The sequence below is a fragment of the Aotus nancymaae genome, unplaced genomic scaffold (assembly GCF_030222135.1).
Source record: "Aotus nancymaae isolate 86718 unplaced genomic scaffold, 86718_ANA_hifiasm-v0.15.2.pri h1tg000021l, whole genome shotgun sequence".
Taxonomy (NCBI): domain Eukaryota; kingdom Metazoa; phylum Chordata; class Mammalia; order Primates; family Aotidae; genus Aotus; species Aotus nancymaae.
The window spans coordinates 19,955,582-19,977,963 of record NW_026988433.1 but is presented as its reverse complement, the minus strand read 5'-3'; the positions used below and the strand labels follow the sequence as shown (position 1 = coordinate 19,977,963).

Here is a 22,382-nt window from a genome sequence, read left to right as displayed (position 1 = left end):
ATGCCAACAAATAATTTGAAAATAATTGTTCAGGCCAGGTGTGGTGGCTCATGCCCGTAATCCCAGCACTTTGGGAGGCCAAGGCAGGAGGATCAGTTGAGGCCAGGAATTCGAGACTGGCCTAGGCAACATAGTGAGACCCTGTCTCTACACAACATTTTTTTGTTTGAGACAAGGTCTTGCTCTGCCCCTCAGGCCGGAGTGCAGTGGCATAATCTCAGCTCACTGCAACCTCAACCCTCCCAGACTCAGGCAATCTCCCTACCTCAGCCTCCCAAGTAGGTGGGACTACCAGCATGTGCCACCATGCCTAGCTAATTTTTTTATTTTTTGTAGACAAAAAATAAAACATGGGGTTCTGCCGTGTTTCCTAAGCTGGTCTTAAATTCCTGAGGTCAAGTGATCTGCCTGCCTCAGCCTCCCAAAGTGCTGCGATTACAGGTGTGAGTCACTGCGTCTGGCATAAAAGCTTTTTACATATTAAAAAAAAAGTTTGTTTTAGGTAATCGTTCAACTCTCTGGAATGTGAGGCTGAGGGCTGCGGTGACCTCAGGACTCCCTCTGAGCTTTCAGTGCTGGAGTTAGGGAAGTTGCAGGCAAATTAATCCCACAACAGGGTCAGGGGCAGCCTGAAACCTGAGCCCTGCTCCTCCTGGAGTTCGCTGCCTGCCTCTGTGCCCCCTGCAACTGTGACCCACACCCCACTACCCTGGTGGGTGATGTGTCCATCATGGCCATGACAGCTTCTGGGCTGCAGCTGGAGTCTGGTTTCCCACTAAGGCTGAACTAAGGAACCATCATCTCTGGGCTGACACCCCAGGCTGCACGCTCCTCACAGAAACAGCATCTGTGAGCTGGACACACACAGCCCACAGCCCTGGGTAAAAAGATGTATTTGTAGAGTGTTCCCTTCAATGTGGCTTCAAATGCTTTTTAATTCATTCAATGAAAACATCATGGAAGTCATGAATCTAGTACTCTCCCCATCCTGGCGGTTTCCAGGGCTGGTCTCTGGGAGGATGAGGGTCAGGAGCGGGCTGGGGTGGAGAGCTCATTTCTTGCCCTTGCCTTTCCCCTTGCCCTTCTCCTTGTCCTTTGCTTTGCCCTTGCCCCGCTTCTTCCTGGATCTGAGCAGGGAGCGCACCAGGTAGCCCTTCCATACGGCCTGGATAAGCGTGGCCGCCCGCACCATGTGCAACATCTCCTGCTCTGCTTCCATCCTTTTCTTGGAGTTGATCTCCCGCTCTTCCTGGATCTGCGCAAACTCCTCCACCAGCACTTGGTGCTTCCGCCTCAGCTCCTCCAGCATGATCTTCTCCTCCCTGTGAACAGCTTCCAGATCCTCAAACTCCTCCTTCAGAGAGGGGTGGGACTGGGGTCACCACCCTCCTCCCCAAGACCCTCCCACCCTTCCCAAATGGGCTTCTGCCCCAGCGATGCCCCTAAGCTAAGCTGTTCAGCATCTCAGTCCCAATGAAATGGATGGGGAGAGGGGATGGGCTCCATCCTACCTCTAGGAAGGACCCGACTAAAATAATTTCAGGAACAGGAAAAGAACATGGGCTCGTGAGTTGGGCAGACTTAGTTTTAAGTCCCAGCTTTGCCACACCTCAACTGACTTCACCTTTTTTCCTCATCTGAAACATGGGGATGATTCCAAACCCAGGGGCTGTTTCTAGGATGAAATGACTCAATGGACACAATGTACTGCCAGGCACACAGTGGGGACACAAGAAATGGAAGCTGCTGCCCTAAAGCAGTCCATTATACAAAACACCAAAGTAGAAGGAGCTTTCTCAGGCTTCAAACGGAGCCCCGGAGTTCTTCCTCATGTCTAACTGCAGCCTCTCCTGCTGTCATTTACATCTTTTTTCCTTCCTTCCACTGATGTTTTCCCAGCATCTACAATAAGCAGAGCACCACCAGAGGACACAGAGGTGGGTGGACAAGGTCCCTGCCCGCAACCAACCCACAAGCCTCATGGGGCCCAGAGAAACGAGAGCCCCAGCCTACGAAGCTGCCCTCTCCGCGCCCTGACGGTCGCACAGGACAAGTCTCTGACTTGCCCTTAAGAGCACACCTGGCTTTGGCTCACTCCAGCTCATGTTACCTCCAGTGCTCCCCCAGCCTCCCTGGCCCCTAGGTCGGAGCCGTGGGCCACCAGTGTTACCCCAGGGCTGGGTGAAGGGTTTGGGGATGTCTCGATTTGAAGGTTACCACCCCCTGGGCACTTCCTCCAGGCCAGACCCCGTACGGGGCACACACACATGCAGCCATGAAGTCTCACCGAATCCCCACCATGGTCCCAAGATGGGAACTACCACCTCTGCTGATCAGATGCAGAAACAGCTCGGGAAGGTCAAGTCCCTTGCTTAAGGCCACACAGCTGGCACATCTCAGATGCTCAGTAAAAACTGGCTGAGTGACTGAGTGACGCGGTGGAGGAAGGCTCCCATCTAAGTCTGCAGGGAGGAGCCCCAGACTGGCAGGAGCCCAACCAGAGGACTACGGGATGTGGACACTAGATGGAGCCACAATCATTAGGCCCAGTGTCAGGGCTTTCTCCTAGCCAGTCACTTTTTTTTTTTTTTTAATAGAGACAGGGTCTTGCTCTGTTGCCCAGGCTGGTCTTGAACTCCTGAGCTCAAGCAAACCTCTGACCTCGGCCTCCCAATGTGCTAGGATTACAGGTGTAAGCCACCACACCTGGCCTTGCAGCTTCTGGCTCTTTTCTTTCCCACCTCACTCTGCCCCAGCCTGGACAAACCCTTTAAACAAAGGGAGTTACTCTCCCCAGAGACACTCAGAAGTTTGCCCCCTCCGTGGACCATTCCAAGGCTGCTCCTCCCATTCCTCCCATCCCTAGAGGGTCTTGGGAAAAGCACGTGTGCGAGACTTATTCAGTGACAAATACCTGCTTCTCACCCATCTCTGTATCATATTTCTGGATCCAGTTCTCGATTTCTGTTTCCACTTTATATTTCTTCTAGAAAAGATCCAATTTGTCTTTGTTTGATGGAATAATATGAACGATCAACAGCACTGAGCACCCTCTGCATCACTGTGGCAGGTGCTTTACACGCCTCACCTATTGAGCCCGCACAAGGAGGTTCCCTTTTCTCCATTTCACAGGTGACGAAACTGAGGCTCAGACATGCTATCTCACTTGCCCAAGGTGACAGAGCTAATGGGTGGCAGAGCCTGAATTTGAAGGCAGCAGCCTGGTTCCAGGACATCCTAGGCAGACAAAGCAGCAAGTGCAAAGGCCCTGAGGTAGGAACAAGCTTGTGCTGTTTAAAGGACAGAAATCGGCCCAGTGTGGTGACTCACACCTGTAATCCAAGCACTTTGGAAGGCTGAGGCAGGCAGGTCACTTGAGGCCAGGAGTTTGAGACCAGCCTGGCTCCCAGTATGGCAAAACCCCATCTCTACTAAAAATACAAATATTAGCTGGGCATGGTGGTGCACACCTGTAATCCCAGCTACTCAGGAGGCTAAGGCAGGAGAATCACTTGAACCCAGGAGGCGGAGGTTGCAGTGATCTGTGATCACACCACCACACGCTAGCCTGGGCAACAGAGGGAGACTGTCTCAAAAAAATAAATAGAAAAAATTAAAGGACAGAAATCGAGCCAGTGTGGCTAGAAGGGAGTGGCCAGGAGGGAAGTGGTCCCCAACAAGGTCCCAGGGAAAGGCTGTGTCACAGAGGGAGTGTCAGCAAGAGGAGGCTGTATTCTCAGGGAAGGCTGAGGCAAAGCCACTGGGTGATGTAGATGCAGTGGAGGGACATGATCTAACCCTGCTTTTAAAAGATTATTTCCACCAGAAAAAAACAATGAAGCACTGATCCATGCTACAACATGGCTGAACCTTGAAAACATGGTGCTAAGTAAAAGACGGCAGACACAAAGGCCACGGAGGATTCCATTCATATGAAGTGTCCAGAATAAATGAATCCACAGAGACAGAAAGCACGTCAGTGATTGCCAGGGACAGGGGAAGAAGGGAATGGGGAGTAACTTCTTAACAGATATGGAGTTTTATTTTGAGGTGACAATGTTTTGGAACTGGATAGAAGTGGCGGAAGTGGGGGCTGTGAATATACTAAATGCCACTGAACTGCTCACTTTAAAATGGTTTTATACTATGTTGTTTCACCTAAATTAAAAATAAACAGGCTGGCCACAGTGGCTCACGCTTGTAATCCCAACCTTTTGGGAGTCCAAATGGGAGAACTGCTTGAGGCCACAAGTTCTAGACCAGCCTGGGCAACATAGCAAAACCCTGTCTCCACAAAAAATAATAACGATAATTTTTAATTAGCCAGACGTGGTGGCGTGCACCAGTATTCCCGGTTACTCATGAGGGTTGAGATGGGAGGATCGCTTGAACCCAGGATTTGGAGGCTGAAGTGAGCTATGATCACGTCATTGCACTCCTGTTTGGGTGACAGAGTGAGACCCTGTCTCTTAAAAAAAAAAAAAAAATCAACCCATTAATTCTACAGAGCAGGAGCACTTAGCTTGGGCACCATGGGTAGGCTGGCTTCAGGGGGCCTGGGCTCCCCAGGGAACCGTCTACCAGAATGTGTATGTGCATCTGTGCCTTCTTTCTGGGGGAGAGGCCAATGGCTTCCATCAGATGCTCTAGAGTGTGACACTAAGAGACTGGGGACAAGTATTAGAAAGGGTGCCTTTTACGAGGAAAAAGATTTGGAAATTGGATGTGTGCTAGGCCTGGGTCTTAGCGGAGATGACAAAGGAGAAAGCAAATGGAGATATGATTTTTTTTTTTTTTTTTTTTTTTTTAAGAAACAAGGTTTCACTCTGTTGCCCTGGCTGGAGTGCAGTGGCGTGGTCATAGGTCACTGCAGCCTCCAAACTCCTGGGCTAAAGCAATCCTCTTGCCTCAGCCTCCCAAGTAGCCGGGACTATAGGCACACACCATAGCACCTGACTAATTTATCTTTTATTCTTTGTACAGACAGGGTCTCGCTGTTGCCCAGGCTGGAGTGTAGTGGTGCGATCGCAGCTCACTGCAGCCTCAGCCTCCCAGGCTCAAGCGATCCTCCTGCCTCAGCCTCCCAAAGTGTTGGGATTACAGGCATGAGTCACCTTACCCAGCCAGAAATGATATTTATTGAACACCGACTATGCACCAGCTCTCTCACTACCATCCCATGTAACAACCATGAAGACCGATGTTAGCATTTTCGTTTCTGAGGTATGAAATTGGCAGCGGGGTGGGAGTTGAGTAATTTCCCTGAGCTTCACGTGCTACTTCTTTATTCCTTTGCAAGGCACCAGCCTCCGACAATGTGGGATCTGAGGAGCCTGTGGGGTCTGAGGAGCTGAGGAACTTGCCTAGGGCCACAAAGCTGGCATGCAGCAATGCTGGGACAGGGTCCCAGTTTCTCTGTCCCCCATCCCCAGGCCTGTGTGCTGCCCCTCCTGCCTCCCAGGGGACACTGGCTCAGGTTTGGACCTTCCCTGCTCTTGTGCCCTTCCCCTCCACCAAGCTGCTTCCTGAGTAGCGGGTGCAGCCCTGCCCTGCCCAACACTGCTGGACCTCCAGGAGTGACAGTACAGTCCCACCCCTCCCCTGCCCCAGGGACCCCACCGGCCCATCCTCCCTGCTTCCCGGGGCACCTTCCTCAGCGCCTGCTCCGCCTCCCGGTTCTCCATGACCAGGCTGAAAAGCTGTGACTGCAGCTGCAGGATCTCCTGCTGGATCTTGGCCACCCTGGCCTGCGACGCCCGGAAGTCGGCCCTCTGCTGCTTCTGCGCCTCCTGCTTAGTGCGAAGGAGGCTCTTCTCTGAGAACTTGAGCACCTGGTGCAGGTGGTTTTTCAGTTCTTGGATCACAAAGTTCTCCTTTTCCATCTGAGCCAGGAAGAGAAGGGGCTCTGTTAATACCTCCATGCCCAGCCGGGCACAGTGGCTCATGCCTGTAATCCCAACACTTTGGGAGGCTAAGGTGGGTGGATCACCTGAGGTCAGGGGTTTGAGACTAGTCTGGCCAACATAATGAAATCCTGTCTCTACTAAAAATACAAAAATTAGCTGGGCGTGGAGGTGAGCGCCTGTAAGCCCAGCTACTTGGGAGGTTGACAGGAGAATAGCTTGAACATGGGAAGAGGAGTTTGCAGGGAGTGGAGATCATACCACTGCACTCCACCCTGGGTGACAGAGTGAGACTCCATCTCAGAAAAAAACACCTCCATGCCCACTGACAGTCACCAGAGGCTGGCACCACTGCACCCTCCCCTGGGGCCAGGCATGCCACATGTGTTATTGTCTCTCTAATCATAAGCCCAAGCCCACAACGGAGGTCAGGGATAGCCTGATTACAGACAAGAAAACTGAGGCTCAAGGAGGGGTGGCTTCATCTGTCTGTGGTTGCGCAGCTGAGCTGGGGTCTGAAGCTAGGTTTGTCTGACCTGGAGCCACCACTTTCTATTTCGTTGCACGAGTGAAGGGTACAAGCTTGTTGGATCGAGTCCACAGGGGAGGACTGGGACGGCAGTGATGCTCCTCCTGACGACACGGCAGGGGAGGCCCGGCTGGCAGAGACACTTGGTGGGATGCATGAAGGTGTATGACAAACACTGACTGAAGGGATTGCCACCAGGCTGTCTCTCAAGGGCCCATACCTGGCTTGTTCCCTGTCTTGGGTGGATTCTAGAACAGGAATGGGGTGGAGGATGAGACAGTTTTGTAAAGAAGCTCTCAAGGCTTCTCACGAACACAAGAGTCTCCATCTGAGCACAGTGGTGCTATGGCTGCTCACGCCACAGTCTTGGGCTTCGGTCAGCCGGCAGCAGGCCCACTGGGCATCTGCTCACTTCCTGCACACTGGGGGCAGGGAGGCAGCGCCTTTGGGGCAAGCCTGTCCTGCATGAAGGCTCTAGGCACCAGGTGCGGGAGTATCTCAGCAGTCACAGCTCTCCTGGTAGACTCTCCACCACGTCCCTGATTGGTGTCTCCCCTTCATTGTACACTGAGGTTCAATGACATGAAATTTGCTCACCTCGCAAAAATAGCATCTGACCCCAAGTTAGCCCAAGGTGAAGCCCCTTCGGGTTCTAGCACCCGAATGAGACCAGCAGGGCCACCTGTGTCCCTCTGCCTATTCCTAGAGGATGCTCCTCCCACCTTACCAGTGACCTCCCTGCCCAAGGGCCCAGAAGCCCGTCACCTGTCCACTCAGCAAGTATACATCATGCCCCTCTTTTGGACAGGCTCGCTGGGGACATAGTGGCAGGCCGAAAGAGACAAGGCCCCCCTTTTCTTGTGGAGGAGCTCAAGGCCACACAAAGCACACAAAGATATGTCATCCACTAAGTCGGCTGAATGCTTTAAAGGACAAATCCAGTGAGAAGTGCCCAACCTAGCGCCTGGGGGAGGGAGGGCAGCGAATAGCTTGCCAGTGCCTTGAACCTCTTGTCAGTGGTGGGGGAGAGAAATAGAAGTGTTGCAGCAGTGCAGCCTGGATAGACCCCTGTCTGCTCTCCCCAGAGAGGCTGCAGGCTAGAATGTGCAGTAGAACAGGGTGACAGGCGGTTGGTCCTTCCCAGCACCTCTCTCTGCTGGGTGTGGCTACAAGATGTGCGTAGAAGTTCTGTGTGGGACCTCCACATGTGTCCTTAAGGGATGGAACCAAGCCCTCTCCTCCCCTTTCCTCCTTCCTGCTGGCTGGACCGGGGGCCACATGATGGGGAAAGCTGGAGCAGCCATCTTGACCCACAGGCAGAAGTCCCATGTAGGGGTCAATAGAGAAGTCACATCGAAGAAGCCAGAGCCCCTGACAACTTGGGAAGCAGAGATGCCACACCAGCTCCGGTGTTTCTACTACAGAGAAATACATGGCTCTCTTACTAAGCCACAGCTATTTTGGGTGTCTCTGTCGTAGCAGCCAAATCTGTACTTACACACCATCTCACAGGGTTTTTGTAAAGATTTAGAGAGAAAATGTATGTAAAACAAATACACTGTATGTGTCCAATATGATTATTATTAGGTTTAGGATCATGCTACCATTCCCCTTTTTTCTTTTTAGAGATAGGGTCTTTCTTTGTAGCCCAGGCTGGAGTACAGTGGTGCGATCTCAGCTCCCTGCCACCTCCAACCTCCACCTTCTGGGTTCAAGTGATCCCTCCCACCTCAGCCTCCTGAGTAGCTGGCACTACAGGTGTGTACCACCACGCCCAGTTAATTTTGTCTTTTATGTAGAGACGGGGCTTCACTATGTTACCCAGGCTGGTGTCAAACTCCTAAGCTCAAGTGATCCACCTGCCTTGGCCACCCAAAGTGTTGGGATTACAGGCATGAGCCACCATGCCCACATTTTCCTTCTTAAAAAAATTCTTCTACCTGGTATGGTGGTATGCCTATAATCCTAGCTACTCAGGAGGCTGAGGCTGGAGGATCTCTAAGCTAGGAGTTTGAAACCAGCCTGAGTAACAGAGTGAGACCCCATTTCTTTTTTGTATTTATTTTCTTTTATTTATTTATGTATTTGTTTATTTTAGACAGAGTCTCACTCTGTTGCACAGGCTGGAGTGCAACGGCGCAATCTTGGCTCACTTGAACCTCCACTTCTCTGGTTTAAGCGATTCTTCTGCCTCAGCCTCCTGAGTAGCTAGGATTACAGGAGGCTGCCACCATGCCTGGCTAATTTTTGTATTTTTAGTAGAGACGGGGTTTCACCATGTTGGTCGGGCGGGTCTTGAACTCCTGACCTTAGGTGATCCACCTGCCTCAGCCTCCTGAAGTGCTAGGATTACAGGCATGAGCCATTATGCCCAGCTATTTTTTTGTATTTTTTTTTAGTAGAGGCGGGGTTTCGCCATGTTGGCCAGGCTGGTCTCGAACTCCTGACCTCAAGTGATCCATTCGCCTTGGCCTCCCAAAGTGCTCGTATTATAGGTGTGAGCCACCACATCAGGCCAGAGACCCCATTTCTAAAAAAAACTTAATTAGGCAGGCATAGTAGCATGTGCCTGTAGTCATAGCTACTTGAGAGGCTGAGGGTGGGGGATTTCTTGAGCCCCAGGAGTTCAAGACCAGCCTGGGCCACATAGTGAGACACCATCTCTACAAAAATTTTAAAAATTAGCCAGGCGAGGTGGTGCATGCCTGTAGTTTCAGCTACACAAAAATTTAAGGCAGGAGAATCACCCAGGAGGTCAACGCTGCAGTGAGCTATGATCGTGCCACTGGACTCCAGCCTGAGTGACAGAGCGAGATCTTGTCTCTAAAACTAAAAACTTCTAAAGACCAAATTCCTTGATTAGGCCTCAAAGGCCCCATGTGATCTGTCTCCTTCCCCTGTTTTCCCAGCCTATCTTGGCCCTTCCCTCTAGCTCACTGGCATTCTCTGGGTTTCTGAACTAGCCAGGCTTATTCCTATCTCATGACTGAGGTACACTCTACCCTCCACCTGGAACACAGGTTGACAAACTATGGCCCACAGGCCAAATCCAAACTTGCATTTGTTAGGGAAAGTTTTGTTCTAACGCAATCCATTCATTTACATATTAACAGCAGAGCTGAGTTAAGTAATTGCAACAAAGACCATCTGGCCCACAAAGCCTAATGTATTTACTATCTGACCCTTTGTAGAAAAAGTTGGGGCCAGGTGCGGTGGCTCACGCCTGTAATCCCAGCACTTTGGGAGGCCGTGGCGGGAGGATCACTTGAAACCAGGAGTTCAAGACCAGCCTGGCCAACATGGTAAAATTCTGTCTCTACTAAAAGTACAAAAATTAGTATCAAAAATGAGTCCGAAATTGCACCACTGCACTCCAGCCTGGACGACAGAGCGAGACTCCGTCTCAAAAAAAAAAATTGGGGCCAGTCAGTGTGGCTCCTTCAGCAGTTTCAGCAGTACTGTGAAACAATACCTCTGCGTGTCTGTCCTTCATCCTCTCCGCCAATTCATTTTCAAGAGTATCAATGATTTGTTGGTTCACACTATTCTGTTTACTGATATCCTGTATGAACTGGGCTTTGTCCCTCGCTTCCATGGGACTAGTGAGGAGTTTTTCAAACAGGAAACCACGGAGCTCATTCAGGCTGTCAATCAAACTCTGGGCTTCTGCACTTCTGCCCTGCGTCTGCATCTGCAGGAAACTGGCAGCTTGAGGGTTGCTGAGCAAGAGTCTCAGGACATTCTTGGTGGAGTCTTTGATCTGCTGCCTAAGTGGAGGGAGGCTGGATTTCTGCAGCTCTATGGAGAGGCGGCGGTCTCTGAGCCACCCTTCCTCCTTAGCCTCGTCCTGCTCCTGCAGCTGCCTTTCTTTCTCCTTTAGGCACCTGACGATTTCCAGGAGGACCTGGCAGAGGTCCTCGTGCTCTCTCACTGCCCTCATGATGTCCTCCCCCAGCATCCCCTCCACATTCCCTCGATTGGATGCCACATACGACAGCAGGGTCACCAGCTCCACCTTGTAGATCGCCTCATCCAGGACGGACATGATCCTTTTGGCCTCAATGGTGGTGAGTTTGGTCTTAGAGGGGACACAGGGTTTTAGTGAGTCAGCTGGCCTTTTAGATGGGTCTGTCTTTGGCCCTATTCTGTTGATAGTGGGGACCTGGTACAAAGGTGCCATGGCGAGAATGTCTAAAGCCATCTCGTGAGCGGCCCTCTGTGCCTCTATACGTCCTCAGAGATGGAGACTTCGGTAGACTATTTGGGTCTCACGGTTTTATTGTCTCTGGCCATCCTGCAAAAGGAAGACGTAGGTATTAGTGGAGCTGTGCTGACATCTGTGTGGTTAGTGTGGCTGCGGAAACCACAGCTGTTGACATCGAAAGTTCATCTTAGGTCCTCTGTCGCTTTTAAACAGAACTTTTCACTGAAAGCAGCTTTCAGCTTTGTGAGGGTGTTAGGGCCACAAGGGCAGGAAGACCAAGCATGGAGATGCCTCAGGCACCTGTGCCAGGCAGGGACCACCAGGACGATAGACGCCATTCTAAGGATTTAAAACCAGAGACTGGTTACGTCAGTGATGGGAGAGTTGAGAGGTCAACCAGGGGAAGATAAAGCCATCCCACAATTGTGAATGGCGGGAAGCTGCCACATGAATAGGTGGTGAGCCTGGGGCCCAGGGTCACCCAGGGGAAGCTTGAGCTACAGCCATCAGTTCCCAGAGGAGCTAGAGACATTGCCGGAAATGCAGGTCAAAGAGGGAGGCTGTGGGGAGGAGAAATACCCTGGTTCCTCTCTTTCTCCTGCCCTTGGCCAAAACCAGCAGGAAACCAACTGACGAGGGAGCCTGGGCGATGGAACCACAGGCGGCAGCCTATGAGCAGGACAGGGACAGGGCAGGGACTGGGCAAAAATCGGTGTAAGACTAACAGGACTAGGACTGGCACATTTTCACTGATTTTGAAGTTGGTTTTTTTTTTTTTGAGACAGAGTCTTGCTCTGTTACCCAGGCTGGAGTGCAGTGGCGTCTCGGCTCACTTCAACCTCCTCCTGGGTTCAAGTGATTCTCCTGCCTCAGCCTCCTGAGCAACTGGAACTACAGGCATGTGCCAACACACCTAACTAATTTTTGTATTTTTAGTAGAGACAGGGTTTTGCCACATTGGCGAGGCTGGTCTCAAACTCCTGACCTCAAGTGATCCTCCTGCCTTTGCCTCCCAAAGTGCTGAGATTACAGGCCTGAGCCACCGCACCCAGCCATTTTTAAGTATTGATTTTAAAAATTCGGCGGGGTGGTTGGTGGTGAAAAATAACTTCACAATACAATTTAAAAACTGTTTCACTAAAGGCAATGTTGTATTCTGGATTGGATTCTGGAGTGGAAAAAGGACATTAGTGGAACAACTGGAGAAATCCAATTCCAAACCAAGTCTAAAATTTAGTTAATAGCATTGTACCAACGTTAATTTTGTAGGTGCTGTTACCCTGGCTGGAGTGCAGTGGTGTGATGATGGCTCACTCCAGCCTTGACCTCCTGGGCTCAAGTGATCCTTCTGTCTCAGCCTCTCAAGTACCTAGGACTACAGGTGCTCAATCCCTGGCTAATTTCTTAACTTCCTGTAGAGATGAGCTCCACTATATTGCCCAGGCTGATCTTGAACTCCAAGGCTCAAGCAATCCTCCCACCTCAGCCTCCCACTGTCAGGATTACAGACATGAGCCACCGTGCTAGGCCTAATTTTGCGGTTTTGACAAACATATTGAGGTTATCTAAGATGTTAACATTAGGGGGAGCTGAATGGAGGGCATATGGGCACTCTCTGTACTATCTTTGCAACTTTTCTGTAAATCTACAATTATTACAAAGTAAAAAGCTAGTTAAAAGACTGTTTCAGGCCAGGTGTGGTAGCTCACGCCTGTAATCACAGCACTTTGGGAGGTTGAGGCGGGCGGATCACCTGAGATCAGGAGTTCAAGACAAGCCTGGCCAACATGGCGAAACTCCATCTCTACTAAAAATACAAAAGAATTAGCCGGGCATGATGGTGCATACCTGTAATCCCAGTTACTCAGGAGGCTGAGGCATGAGAATCTCTTGAACCCAGGAGGCAGAGGTTACAGTAAGCCAAGTTTGCTTCACTGTACTCTAGCCTGGGCAACAGAGTGAGATACTGTTTCAAAATAAATAAATAAAAGACTATTTCAGAAACATGTACAGGGCAATCAGAGATCAGTAATTTATATTGCTTTCATAGTACAATGGATAAAGTACTAGCTTTGCACAGCCCCACTTGGGTTCAAATCCTTGCTGAGGGTCTCTGGGCTGTTCATTTAATCCTCCAGAGCTTGGACTTCCTCAGCTGTAAAACAGGAGTCCTCAGGATCAATGAGAAGCTTCCAGCACAGGGCCCACATGCTGTAAACGCTCAAAAAATAACTAATAGCATTAACCCAGGAAAACGAAAATCTCGTGATTTCTGACACAACCATTGAACACCTACTGCCTTAGCCAGGCACAGTGGCTCACACCTGTAATCCCAGCAATTTGAGAGGCTTAGCAGGGAAGATTGCTTGAGCCCAGGAGTTCAAGACAGAATGGGCAACATAGCAAGGCCCCATCTCAAAAAAAAAAAATATATATATATACATATATATATATACCCTACTGCTCAGAATGCCTGCCCACCCCCAACACCATGTCTCAGATGGACATACCTGTAACATCCCCATCCCTCACTCTGATTCTTCTTCATCTCTTCTCCCTTGGCCTGTTTGTTCTCCAGGTTAAGTATCACCATTTTACATCCCTATACGGACCTGTTTACTTGTTTATGGTCTATCTTTCTCCCTCTCCTAAGAAGCAAGCACCGATGAAGGCTATAAGTTATTACTTACAGGTTACCTGTGCCGCTTTTATTTTCATACTTTCTGTAGATGTGAGAAGTGTTTTGAAGAAAGAATCATTAGGACTTGATGAGTGAAAGAGTTTTGAGTTTGGGTGACTGGTAGAGAATGACGTGGCCCTTAAGAAGCTATGGCGGAAATCGGGAGAGGAAGTTTGGAGGGGAGGGCAAAGAGCTCACTTTTCAACTCATTGAGCTCTGGCTGCCATATTGGGGAGGACAATGGTGTCTTAGCTTTCCCATGATCCATTTCCTCTTTTTTATTTTTGACACAGGAACTCACTCTGTCGCCCAGGCTGGAGTGCAGTGGCATGATCGTGGCTCACTGCGATCTCGACTTCCTGGGCTTAAGCAGTCCTACCTCATGCTCCCGAGTAGCTGGGACTACAGGCACGTGCCACAAAGCTCAGCTAATTATTTTATTTTTATTTTTGTAGAGATGGGGTCTTGCTATGTTGCCCAGGAGAAGGAAGTGATATTTGAAGCCATAGAAGATATCTTCAACTCACCAAACCAAAGAGCAAACTAAGAGAATGGCAGGGAATCAAAGAAACACCTAAAGTGATAAGAACAAAGAAGAAAGTCAGGCCAGATCAGATGCTAAGGGTGTTTAGTTCGTTGGCAAGGCAAACTGTATTCAAAATCAGGCCAGGTGTCATGGTTCACGCCTGTAATTCCAACACTTTGGGAGGCTGAGGCAGAAGGATTGCTTGAGCCCAGGAGTTTGAGGCTGCAGTGAGCTATGATCGGGCCACTGCACTCTAGCCTGGGTAACAGAGTGAGACCCTGTCTCTTAAAAAAAAAAAAAAAAAAAAAAAATAGAAGCTTCTTTGGGAGCAGAGGACAGAATTATCTTCAGTCAATTTGGCTCACACATACTTCCTGCTCCCTAATGAATCTCATGAGATCCTTTGAGGCTCTTCCTGAAGACAAAGTTTTAGGAGGCTGGGCATGGTGGCTCACATCTGTAATCCCAGCACTTTGGGAGGCCAAGGAGGGAAGACTGCTTGAGCCCAGGAGTTCAAGACCAGTCTGGGCAACAAAGTGAGACATCATCTCTACAAAGAGTTAAAAAAAATATTAGTCCGTCATGGTGGCAGGTGCCTGTAGTCCCTGCTGTTTGGGAAGCTGAGGCAGGAGGATTGCTTGAGCCTGAGAGGTTGAGGCTGCACTGAGCCAATGATCACACCATTGGATTCCAGCCTGGGTGACATAGTGAGATCCTATCTCTCCATTTTTTTTTTTTTTTTTGAGCCGGAGTTTTGCTCTTGTCGCCCAGGCTGGACTGCAATGGCGTGATCTCGGCTCACTGCAACCTTCACCTCCTGGGTTCAGGTGATTCTCCTGCTTCAGCCTCCTGAGTAGCTGGGCTTACAGGTGTGCGCCACCACACCAGACTAATTTTGTATTTTTAGTAGAGACGGGGTTTCACCATGTTGGCCAGGCTGGTCTCGAACTCCTGACCTCAGGTAATCCGCCCACCTTGACCTCCCAAAGTAGTGGGATTGCAGGCATGAGTCATCGTGCTCCACTGAGATCCTATCTCATAAGCCAAAAAAAAAAAAAAGAGTTTTAGGGACAGCCATGGAGCTTTCTCAGCCTCTCTGAGGATGAAAGATCTTTGCCCATGGCCACAGGATGGATGTGACCACGGTAGCTAATGAATGCAATCCTCCCCATTGTACCCCAAAGCTCTCAGACATAAATCAAAATGCCTGAATACTTCAGAGATTGCGACTGGAAATGCAACATTATATGAAATGTTTCCAATTTGCTTTCAGCCAAATTACTTCTTTTGCTTTAAAGGGCAAACTTGTTTTCTTTGATTATGATGACACCCATCAGTTCCTGACAGCTCATTTGGGTGAACAAGAAAAAGCCCATGGAACTAGGATCGAGGGGAAATGCATTTGACTCTGATGACAAAAATTACTGGAGAATCTCTTTTCCTTGAATTCTAATATGATCATTTCATGTCCTTTTAATGCCACCAACCTTAATATTTAAATCATTTCCAACTTAAGCATCCCCTTTTAAAATTCCTGCCCTAAGAGTGAAGCAAGATTATTAATGGATGGGAACCTTTAATTGGATATTCCCTTTATTTGTCATTAATTCTGCTGATGAACTTTATAAATGGAAATATATCTTTGTCATGCAAATTATACCTCGTTTTCGTTCAAACGGGCTTGTTGGATATTGTATTACTTTCACTTTTAGAATATTTTGAGGAAAAAAAAAGATTTGAGCTAAATCATATATTTTTCCCCCTGGAGAGAAAGAAGAAAATCCAACACTTACAACTACCCTACAATTCCAAACTGGCACGTGGAAAACACAGAGGGTGTTAAAAAAAAAAAAAAAAAAAAAAAAGTGGAGTGTGGGAGGTGGAGTTCTCTCTCTCTCTCTCTTTTTAATTTACTTTTAATTTAGGTTCAGGGGTACATGTGCAGGTTTGTTATGTAGGTAAATTGCATGTCATGGGGGCTTGGTATACAGATTATTTCATCACCCAGGTAATAAGCATAGTACCTGATAGGTAGTTTTTCCATCCTCATCCGGATCTCATTTTAAGGAATACCTTAAGTTAGCTAAGTAGACACCGTTACTTAGCAGACACCGTTCTGAATGCTACATACGAATTAATTCTTATAGTCCTTGCAGCAACCCTATGAGGTAGGTGTTATTATTACCTCCATTTCGCAGATGAAGAAAGGGAGACAGAGAGAGAGGTTATATGATTCTAGTTAGTTTATAGCTAGGAAGCGACAGAGCCTGAGCCCCATCAGCACTATTCTGTCCAGTCTCTTGATTCTCAGATTGACTTCTGGCCGGGCTCAGTGGCTTACACCTGTAATGCCAGCACTTTGGGAGGCTGAGGTGGGTGGGTCACTGGAGGTCAGGGGTTTGAGACCAGCCTAGCCAACATGGTAAAACCCCGTCCCTACTAAACATACAAAAATTAGCCAGGCATGGTGGTAGGCACCTGTGATCCCAACTACTGGGAAGGCTGACACAGGAGATTGCTTGAACCTGGGAGGCGGAGGTTGCAGTGAGCTGAGATCACACCAGTGCACTCCAGCCTGGGCAACAGAGGGAGACTTTATCTCAAAAAAAAGGATTGACTTCTATGGTAAACATAGTAGAATGAGTCTTTGCTGGTCTGGTTTCGTGAACCCTGTCCAACAGTCTACAGAACGAACGTGTTTAAGATTCAGTTCCTACCAGCCTGGCCCACACAGTGAAACCCTGTCTCTACTACAAATTCAAAAAAAGAAATTAGCTGGGCATTGTGGTGGGTGCCTGTAGTCCCAGCTACTTGGGAGGCTAAGGCAGGAGAATCGCTTGTACCTGGGAGGCAGAGGCTGCAGTGAGCCGAGATCACACCATTGCACTCCAGCCTGGGCAACAGAGTGAGAGATTCTGTCTCAAACAAACAAACAAACAACAAAAAAAGATTCAGTTCCTATAGCATTCAATCTACTTAACTACAAATTCATATATTTTTTCTCATATTCAGTGTTGTAACTATATATGCATATAATTAATAACAATGAATATACGTGTATATGTGTTTCACAATTGAGCTGTATTTCATAAACATACTCATCCACCAGCATGTACATACATGTACATATATCAGGGCCTCGGTTGAAATGCTGAGACAGAATGAGGAAGGCAGGAACATTTCTGGAACTGTGATGGGGGCGAGAGTCATCACTGTCAGTGTCTTAGGAGATGACAGAGTGGAGGAGGTTCATGGAAGGAGAAAGATTGGCAGGATCTGGGAAGGAGGACGTATGGAAGTGGTAAGAACTGGGGACTTGGTTGCTTTGATAACTGGGTGGGAAGATGAAACAAGAAGGCCTTTAAAAATAATACTGAGAAACCATAAAACTCTTAGAAGAAAACGTAGGGGTAACATTGTATGTGTAAATCTTCATGACCTTGGATTCAGCAATAGATTCTTAGATATGAAATCAAAAGGATCAGCAATAAAAGAAAAAAGTAGATAAACTCAACTTTAAAATGGAAAACTTTTGTGCATTAAAGGTTATCAAGAAAGCTAAAAGACAACCTATGGAATAGCAGAAAATACTTGCAAATCACATATCTGATAAGGTTTTGATATCTAGAATATGAAAAAAACAACAACCCACAAAACTCCTAAACCTTAACAATGAAGGCAAGCAACTCAACTAAAAAGTGGATAAAGAACTTGAATAGAGGGCCAGGTGCAGTGGCTCAGGCCTGTAATCCTAGCACTTTGGGAGGCTGAGGTGGGAGGATTGCTTGAGCCAGGAGTTCAAGACCAGTCTGGGCAACATAGCAAGAACCCATCTCTAAAAAAACAAAATAATTTAGCCAGGAAAGGTGGCACACACCTGTAGTCCCAGCTTCTTGGGAGGCTAAGGCAGGAGAATCACTTGAGCTCAGAAGTTCAAGGTTACAGTGAACTATGTTTGCTCCACTGCCCTCTAGCCTGGGTGACAGAGTGAAACCCTGTCTCTAAAAATAAAATTAAAAAAAAACTTGAATAGACATTTCTCCAATATACAAATGGCCAGTTAACACAGGAAAAGATGCTCATCACCATTAGTCACTAGGGAAATGCAAATTAAAACCACAACGAGAGCACACTCCATACCTAATAGATAACTGTAATTTTTTAAAAGGTGAAAATAACCAGTGTTGATAAGAACGTGTTTAAATTGGAACCTTCATATATAGATAGGGTAGACATGTAAAATGGTGCAGCTGCTGTAGAAAAGAGTTTTGTGGTTCCTCAAAATGTTAACATGGGTATATACTCCAAAGAATTGAAAACAGGGACTCAAACAGATACTTGGAGGCCAACAGTCACTGCAGCACTATTCACAAAAGCCAAAAGGAGGAAAATAAAGTGTCCGTCATGGAGAAATGGATGAACAAAATGTTGTATATTCATAAAATGGAATATTATTCAGCCATAAAAAAGAATGGAGTGATATATGCCACAACATGGATGAACCTCCTCAGAGAAAACAAGTCAGCCTCAAAAGGACGAATCATAAGTATGATTCCACTTATATAAAACAGGCAAAATTCAGTGTCATGAGACAGGTCAAGAAACAAAAAACACCAGCCAAATTAGGCCAGGCGTGGTAACTCACACCTGTAACCCTAGCAATTTGGGAGGCCACGGCTGGAGGATTGCATGAGGCCAGGAGTTTGAGATCAGCCTGGCAGCAGAGCAAGACCTTATCTCTACAATCAATCAATCAATCAATAAAACAGGCAAATTCATAGACACAGTAAGTAGATTGGAGGTTGCCAGGGGATTGGGGATGGGGGATGGAATTATTGTTTAATGAGTACAGAGTTTCTGTTTGGGGTGATAAGAAAGTTTGGAAAATAGTCATCATGGTTGCACAACACTACATGTAATTAATGCCACTGAATTACACACTAAAAATGATTTAAATGGCAGGCTGGGCACGGTGACTCACGCCTGTAATCCCAACACTTTGAGAGGCTGAGGTGGGTGGATCACTTGAGGTCAGGTGTACAAAACCAGCCTGGCTAACGTGGTGAAACTCCATCTCTACTAAAAATCCAAAAATTAGCTGGGTGTGGTGGTTTGTACCTATAATTCCAGCTACTTGGGAGGCTGAGGCAAGAGAATCACTTGAACTCAGGAGGCAAAGGTTGCAGTGAGCTGAGATCATGCCACTACACTCTGGCCTGGGTGACAGAGTGAGACTATGTCTCAAAAAAAAAAAAAAAAAAAATTTGGCTGGGCATGGTGGCTTATGCCTGTAATCCCAGCACTTTGGGAGGCTGAGGCAGGTGGGTCACCTGAGGTCAGGAGTTCAAGACCAGCCTGGCCAACGTGGTGAAACACCGTCTCTACTAAGAATATAAAAATTAGCCAGGTGTGGTGGCGCACGCCTGTGGTCCCAGCTACAATAAAACAATTACCACAATAATCTTTTTTTGAGATGGAGTCTCGCTCTGTTGCCCAGGCTGGAGTGCAGTGGCGGGATCTTGGCTCACTGCAACCTCCACCTCCTGGGTTCAAGTGATTCTCCTGCCTCAGCCTCCCGAGTAGCTGAGATTACAGACACACCACCACGCCTGGCTAATTTTTGTATTTTTAGTAGAGATGGGGTTTCAACATGTTGGCCAGGCTAGTCTCAAACTGCTGACCTCAAGTGATCTGCCTGCTTCAGGCTCCCAAAGTGTTGGGATTACAGGCATGAGCCTCCGTGCCCAGCCAATAAAAAAATTTTTTAATCACAAAAAATACTATAAGAAATGATACCCCCCACCCCTATTTAAAATAAATCATTCTAATTTGAAGGCACCAGAAAACAAATAATATTGAGGGGCCTTTCTGGCTGTGGTATCTTCCATACATTATTTTGTTTCTCTTTATTACTCAAATTTTAGCCTTTGTGCTGCTAGAGGGAGTATAGTTATCCCTTTTAATACTAAAGACACCCTATGGGGTGGGTATTGTTCATCCCAATTTTACAGGTAAGGAAAGTGAAGTTCTTAAAGGTGAATTTTTTTTGTTTTTTGTAAATTTTGAGACAAGGTCTCGCTCTGTTGCCCAGGCTAGAGTGCAGTAGTGCGATCAGGGCTCACTGTATTCTTAACTTCCTGAGCTCAAGTGATCCTTTCACCTCAGCCTCTCAAGTAGTTGGGACTACAGGCACACACCATCATACCCAACTAATTAAAAACAATAATTTGTAGAGATAGGGGTCTCACTATGTTGCCCAGGCTGGTCTTGAACTCCTGGGCCCACTCAATCGTCCTGCCTCAGCCTCCCAGTGTTCTGGGATTGCAGGCATAAGCCACCATGCCCAGCCTGAAATCTCCATGGGAGAGTGATTTCTGAAGGTGGTTATAACAATATTGTCTGTGACATATATTCTTTTGCAATATGACTTTGCCACTCCTCCAACAAGAGGTGGGGTATATTCCCTTCCCCTTGGACCTCAAATGGCCCCACAACCTGGTTGACGTGCAGAATGTAGCAGAAGCAATGCTGTGAAATTTTAGGGCTGGTCCTGAAGACCTCTGCAGCTTCCTTCTCACTTCATTGCTTAGAATGCTCCCTCTGGAAAGCCAGACACCACATAAGAAGTTCAACTGCCTTGAAACCACTGTGCAGTGAGGAATCCCCGAACAGCCATGTAGAGAGGAAAAGGCCAAGTGGAGGAGGACTGAGGCATCAGATGTGTGAGTAAAGCCTTCTTGGACCTTCCATGCCAGCCCAGTTGTCAGATGAATGCAGCTGAGTAAGTGACTTCAGCTGACACCACAGGAGCAGAAGAACCGCCTGGCCGAGCCCTGCCCAAATTCCTTCTAGAACCCTAAGCAAATAAAATGGTTACTATATTAAATTGCTGCGTTTTGGAGTTGCTTGTTATGTAGCAGTAGATACTTAAATCATATACCTACAGAGTAACAGGGACCAGAACTAAGCCAGATCTCCCTGAGTGCCAGGCTAGGGCTCTTTCTACCTCTCTAGAGTTGGTCCACCTTTCTTTCTACTGCCACACAGTGATCATACTGGTGTCAGGCTTCATGGGGCACACCCAGGACAAGACACAGCTTGTAACAGTATCATCCCATTCTTTCCTCCTTCCTTAAGAAAGCTTATCTGGACTGGGGCAGTGGCTCATGCTTGCACTCCCAGCATTTTGGGAGGCTGAGGTGGGAGGATTGCTTAAAGCCAGGAGTTCAAGACCAGCCTGGGCAACATAGCAAGACCTCATCTCTACTAAAAAAAAAAAATTAACTGAGTGTGGCAGCATGTGCCTGTAGTCCCAGCTACTGGGGAAGCTGAGGCAGGAGGATCACTTGAGCCCAGGAGGTTAAGGATACCGTGAACCATGATTGTACCATTGCACTCCAGCCTGGGAGACAGAGTGAGATCCTGTCTTAATAAACATAAATAAATAAATAAAGTTTATCAGAATTCAAGTGAGTGAGAGTAACTAAGTTATTTTAGAAAAAGCCTTGAATCATTTCTCATTGATTATTATTTTTAATCAATCACTTACATACATTGGAACTTATTAACCAATTATCAAGACACAGTTATAACATAAGGTTCCTTGGGCACCATGGAGCTTCACTCCATGAAGCAGAACTGGTAGGCAGCAAAGAGGCCTTCATGAGGGTTTAATTTAGTGTTCCCCCAATTTTTCTCACTAGTTTATTACCTTGGTGATTTCTGTCAAATCTACAGACCAAGCTGTGTTATTATCAACTCCATTTTTTATTTAAATATACTTCCGTTCTTAAGTATTTTTCACTAAAAATGACTATTTTTTTTTTTTTTTTTTTTTTTTTACACAGGGTCTCACTCTGTCACCTAGGCTGGAGTGCAGTGGTGCAATCATGGCTCATCGGAGCCTTGACCTCCTGGCCCCAAATGATCCTCCCACCTCAGCCTTCTGAGTGGCTGGGACCACAGATATGCACCACCACACCCAGGTAATTTTTAAATTTTTCATAGAGATGGCATCTCATTATGTTGCCCAGGCTAGTCTTGAACTTCTGGACTCAAGCAATCTTCCCACCTCAGCCTTCCAAAGTACTGGGATTACAGCAAAAAGGAAATTTTATATCTGCACTGTAATTGAAAAATCCATGTCACTTTCCTTATATAGAAGGTAACAATGTTGACATCCTGATATTATTTCCTTTTAGCTAGGTATTATTACTCAGGAAACCAGAGTTTGAGACCAGAATTTCTGTTGTTAAAAATCAAGGTTATCCCAAAGCTCAGATAGTGGAAAAAAAAAAAAAAGCAAGATTAAGAAATGGTAGGAAGACATTAAAGACATACTAATAAAAAGAGAAGCCACAAATTACTAGTATCAGAAATGAATGAAGGGCAATTATTCTATTATGAATCCCATGGACATTAAAAATGATAATAAATAATATTATGAAACAACTCTATGCTCACATATTTGATAATCTAGATGAAATAGACCGATTTCTTAAAAGATACAATCTACTGAAACTCACACAAGAACTAGATAA

The 22,382-nt window shown here is 47.2% G+C and overlaps 1 protein-coding gene and 1 long non-coding RNA gene across 3 annotated transcripts in view; one reads left to right on the top strand and one right to left on the bottom strand.

The window, feature by feature from the left end:
- Nucleotides 1–915: 915 nt before the first annotated feature.
- Nucleotides 916–22,382, bottom strand: part of IQCD (IQ motif containing D) — a 30,787-nt gene continuing 9,320 nt past the window's right edge. The window contains exons 2-5 of one of the 2 annotated variants that reach the window (XM_021675504.2): nucleotides 9,905–10,726; nucleotides 5,649–5,882; nucleotides 2,915–2,986; nucleotides 916–1,354 (exon numbers count right to left, since the gene is read on the bottom strand). In XM_021675504.2, the coding sequence (XP_021531179.2) occupies nucleotides 1,052–1,354; nucleotides 2,915–2,986; nucleotides 5,649–5,882; nucleotides 9,905–10,633 (1,338 nt within the window). In that variant the 5' untranslated portion in view covers nucleotides 10,634–10,726 and the 3' untranslated portion in view covers nucleotides 916–1,051. The remainder of the gene's footprint in view (nucleotides 1,355–2,914; nucleotides 2,987–5,648; nucleotides 5,883–9,904; nucleotides 10,727–22,382) is intronic. The other variant, XM_064379784.1, reaches the window with a different exon arrangement.
- LOC135276255 (uncharacterized) lies at nucleotides 9,175–20,728 on the top strand. Its single transcript, XR_010343818.1, has 2 exons — nucleotides 9,175–10,499; nucleotides 20,433–20,728. It is a non-coding gene; the product is annotated as an uncharacterized LOC135276255 (long non-coding RNA).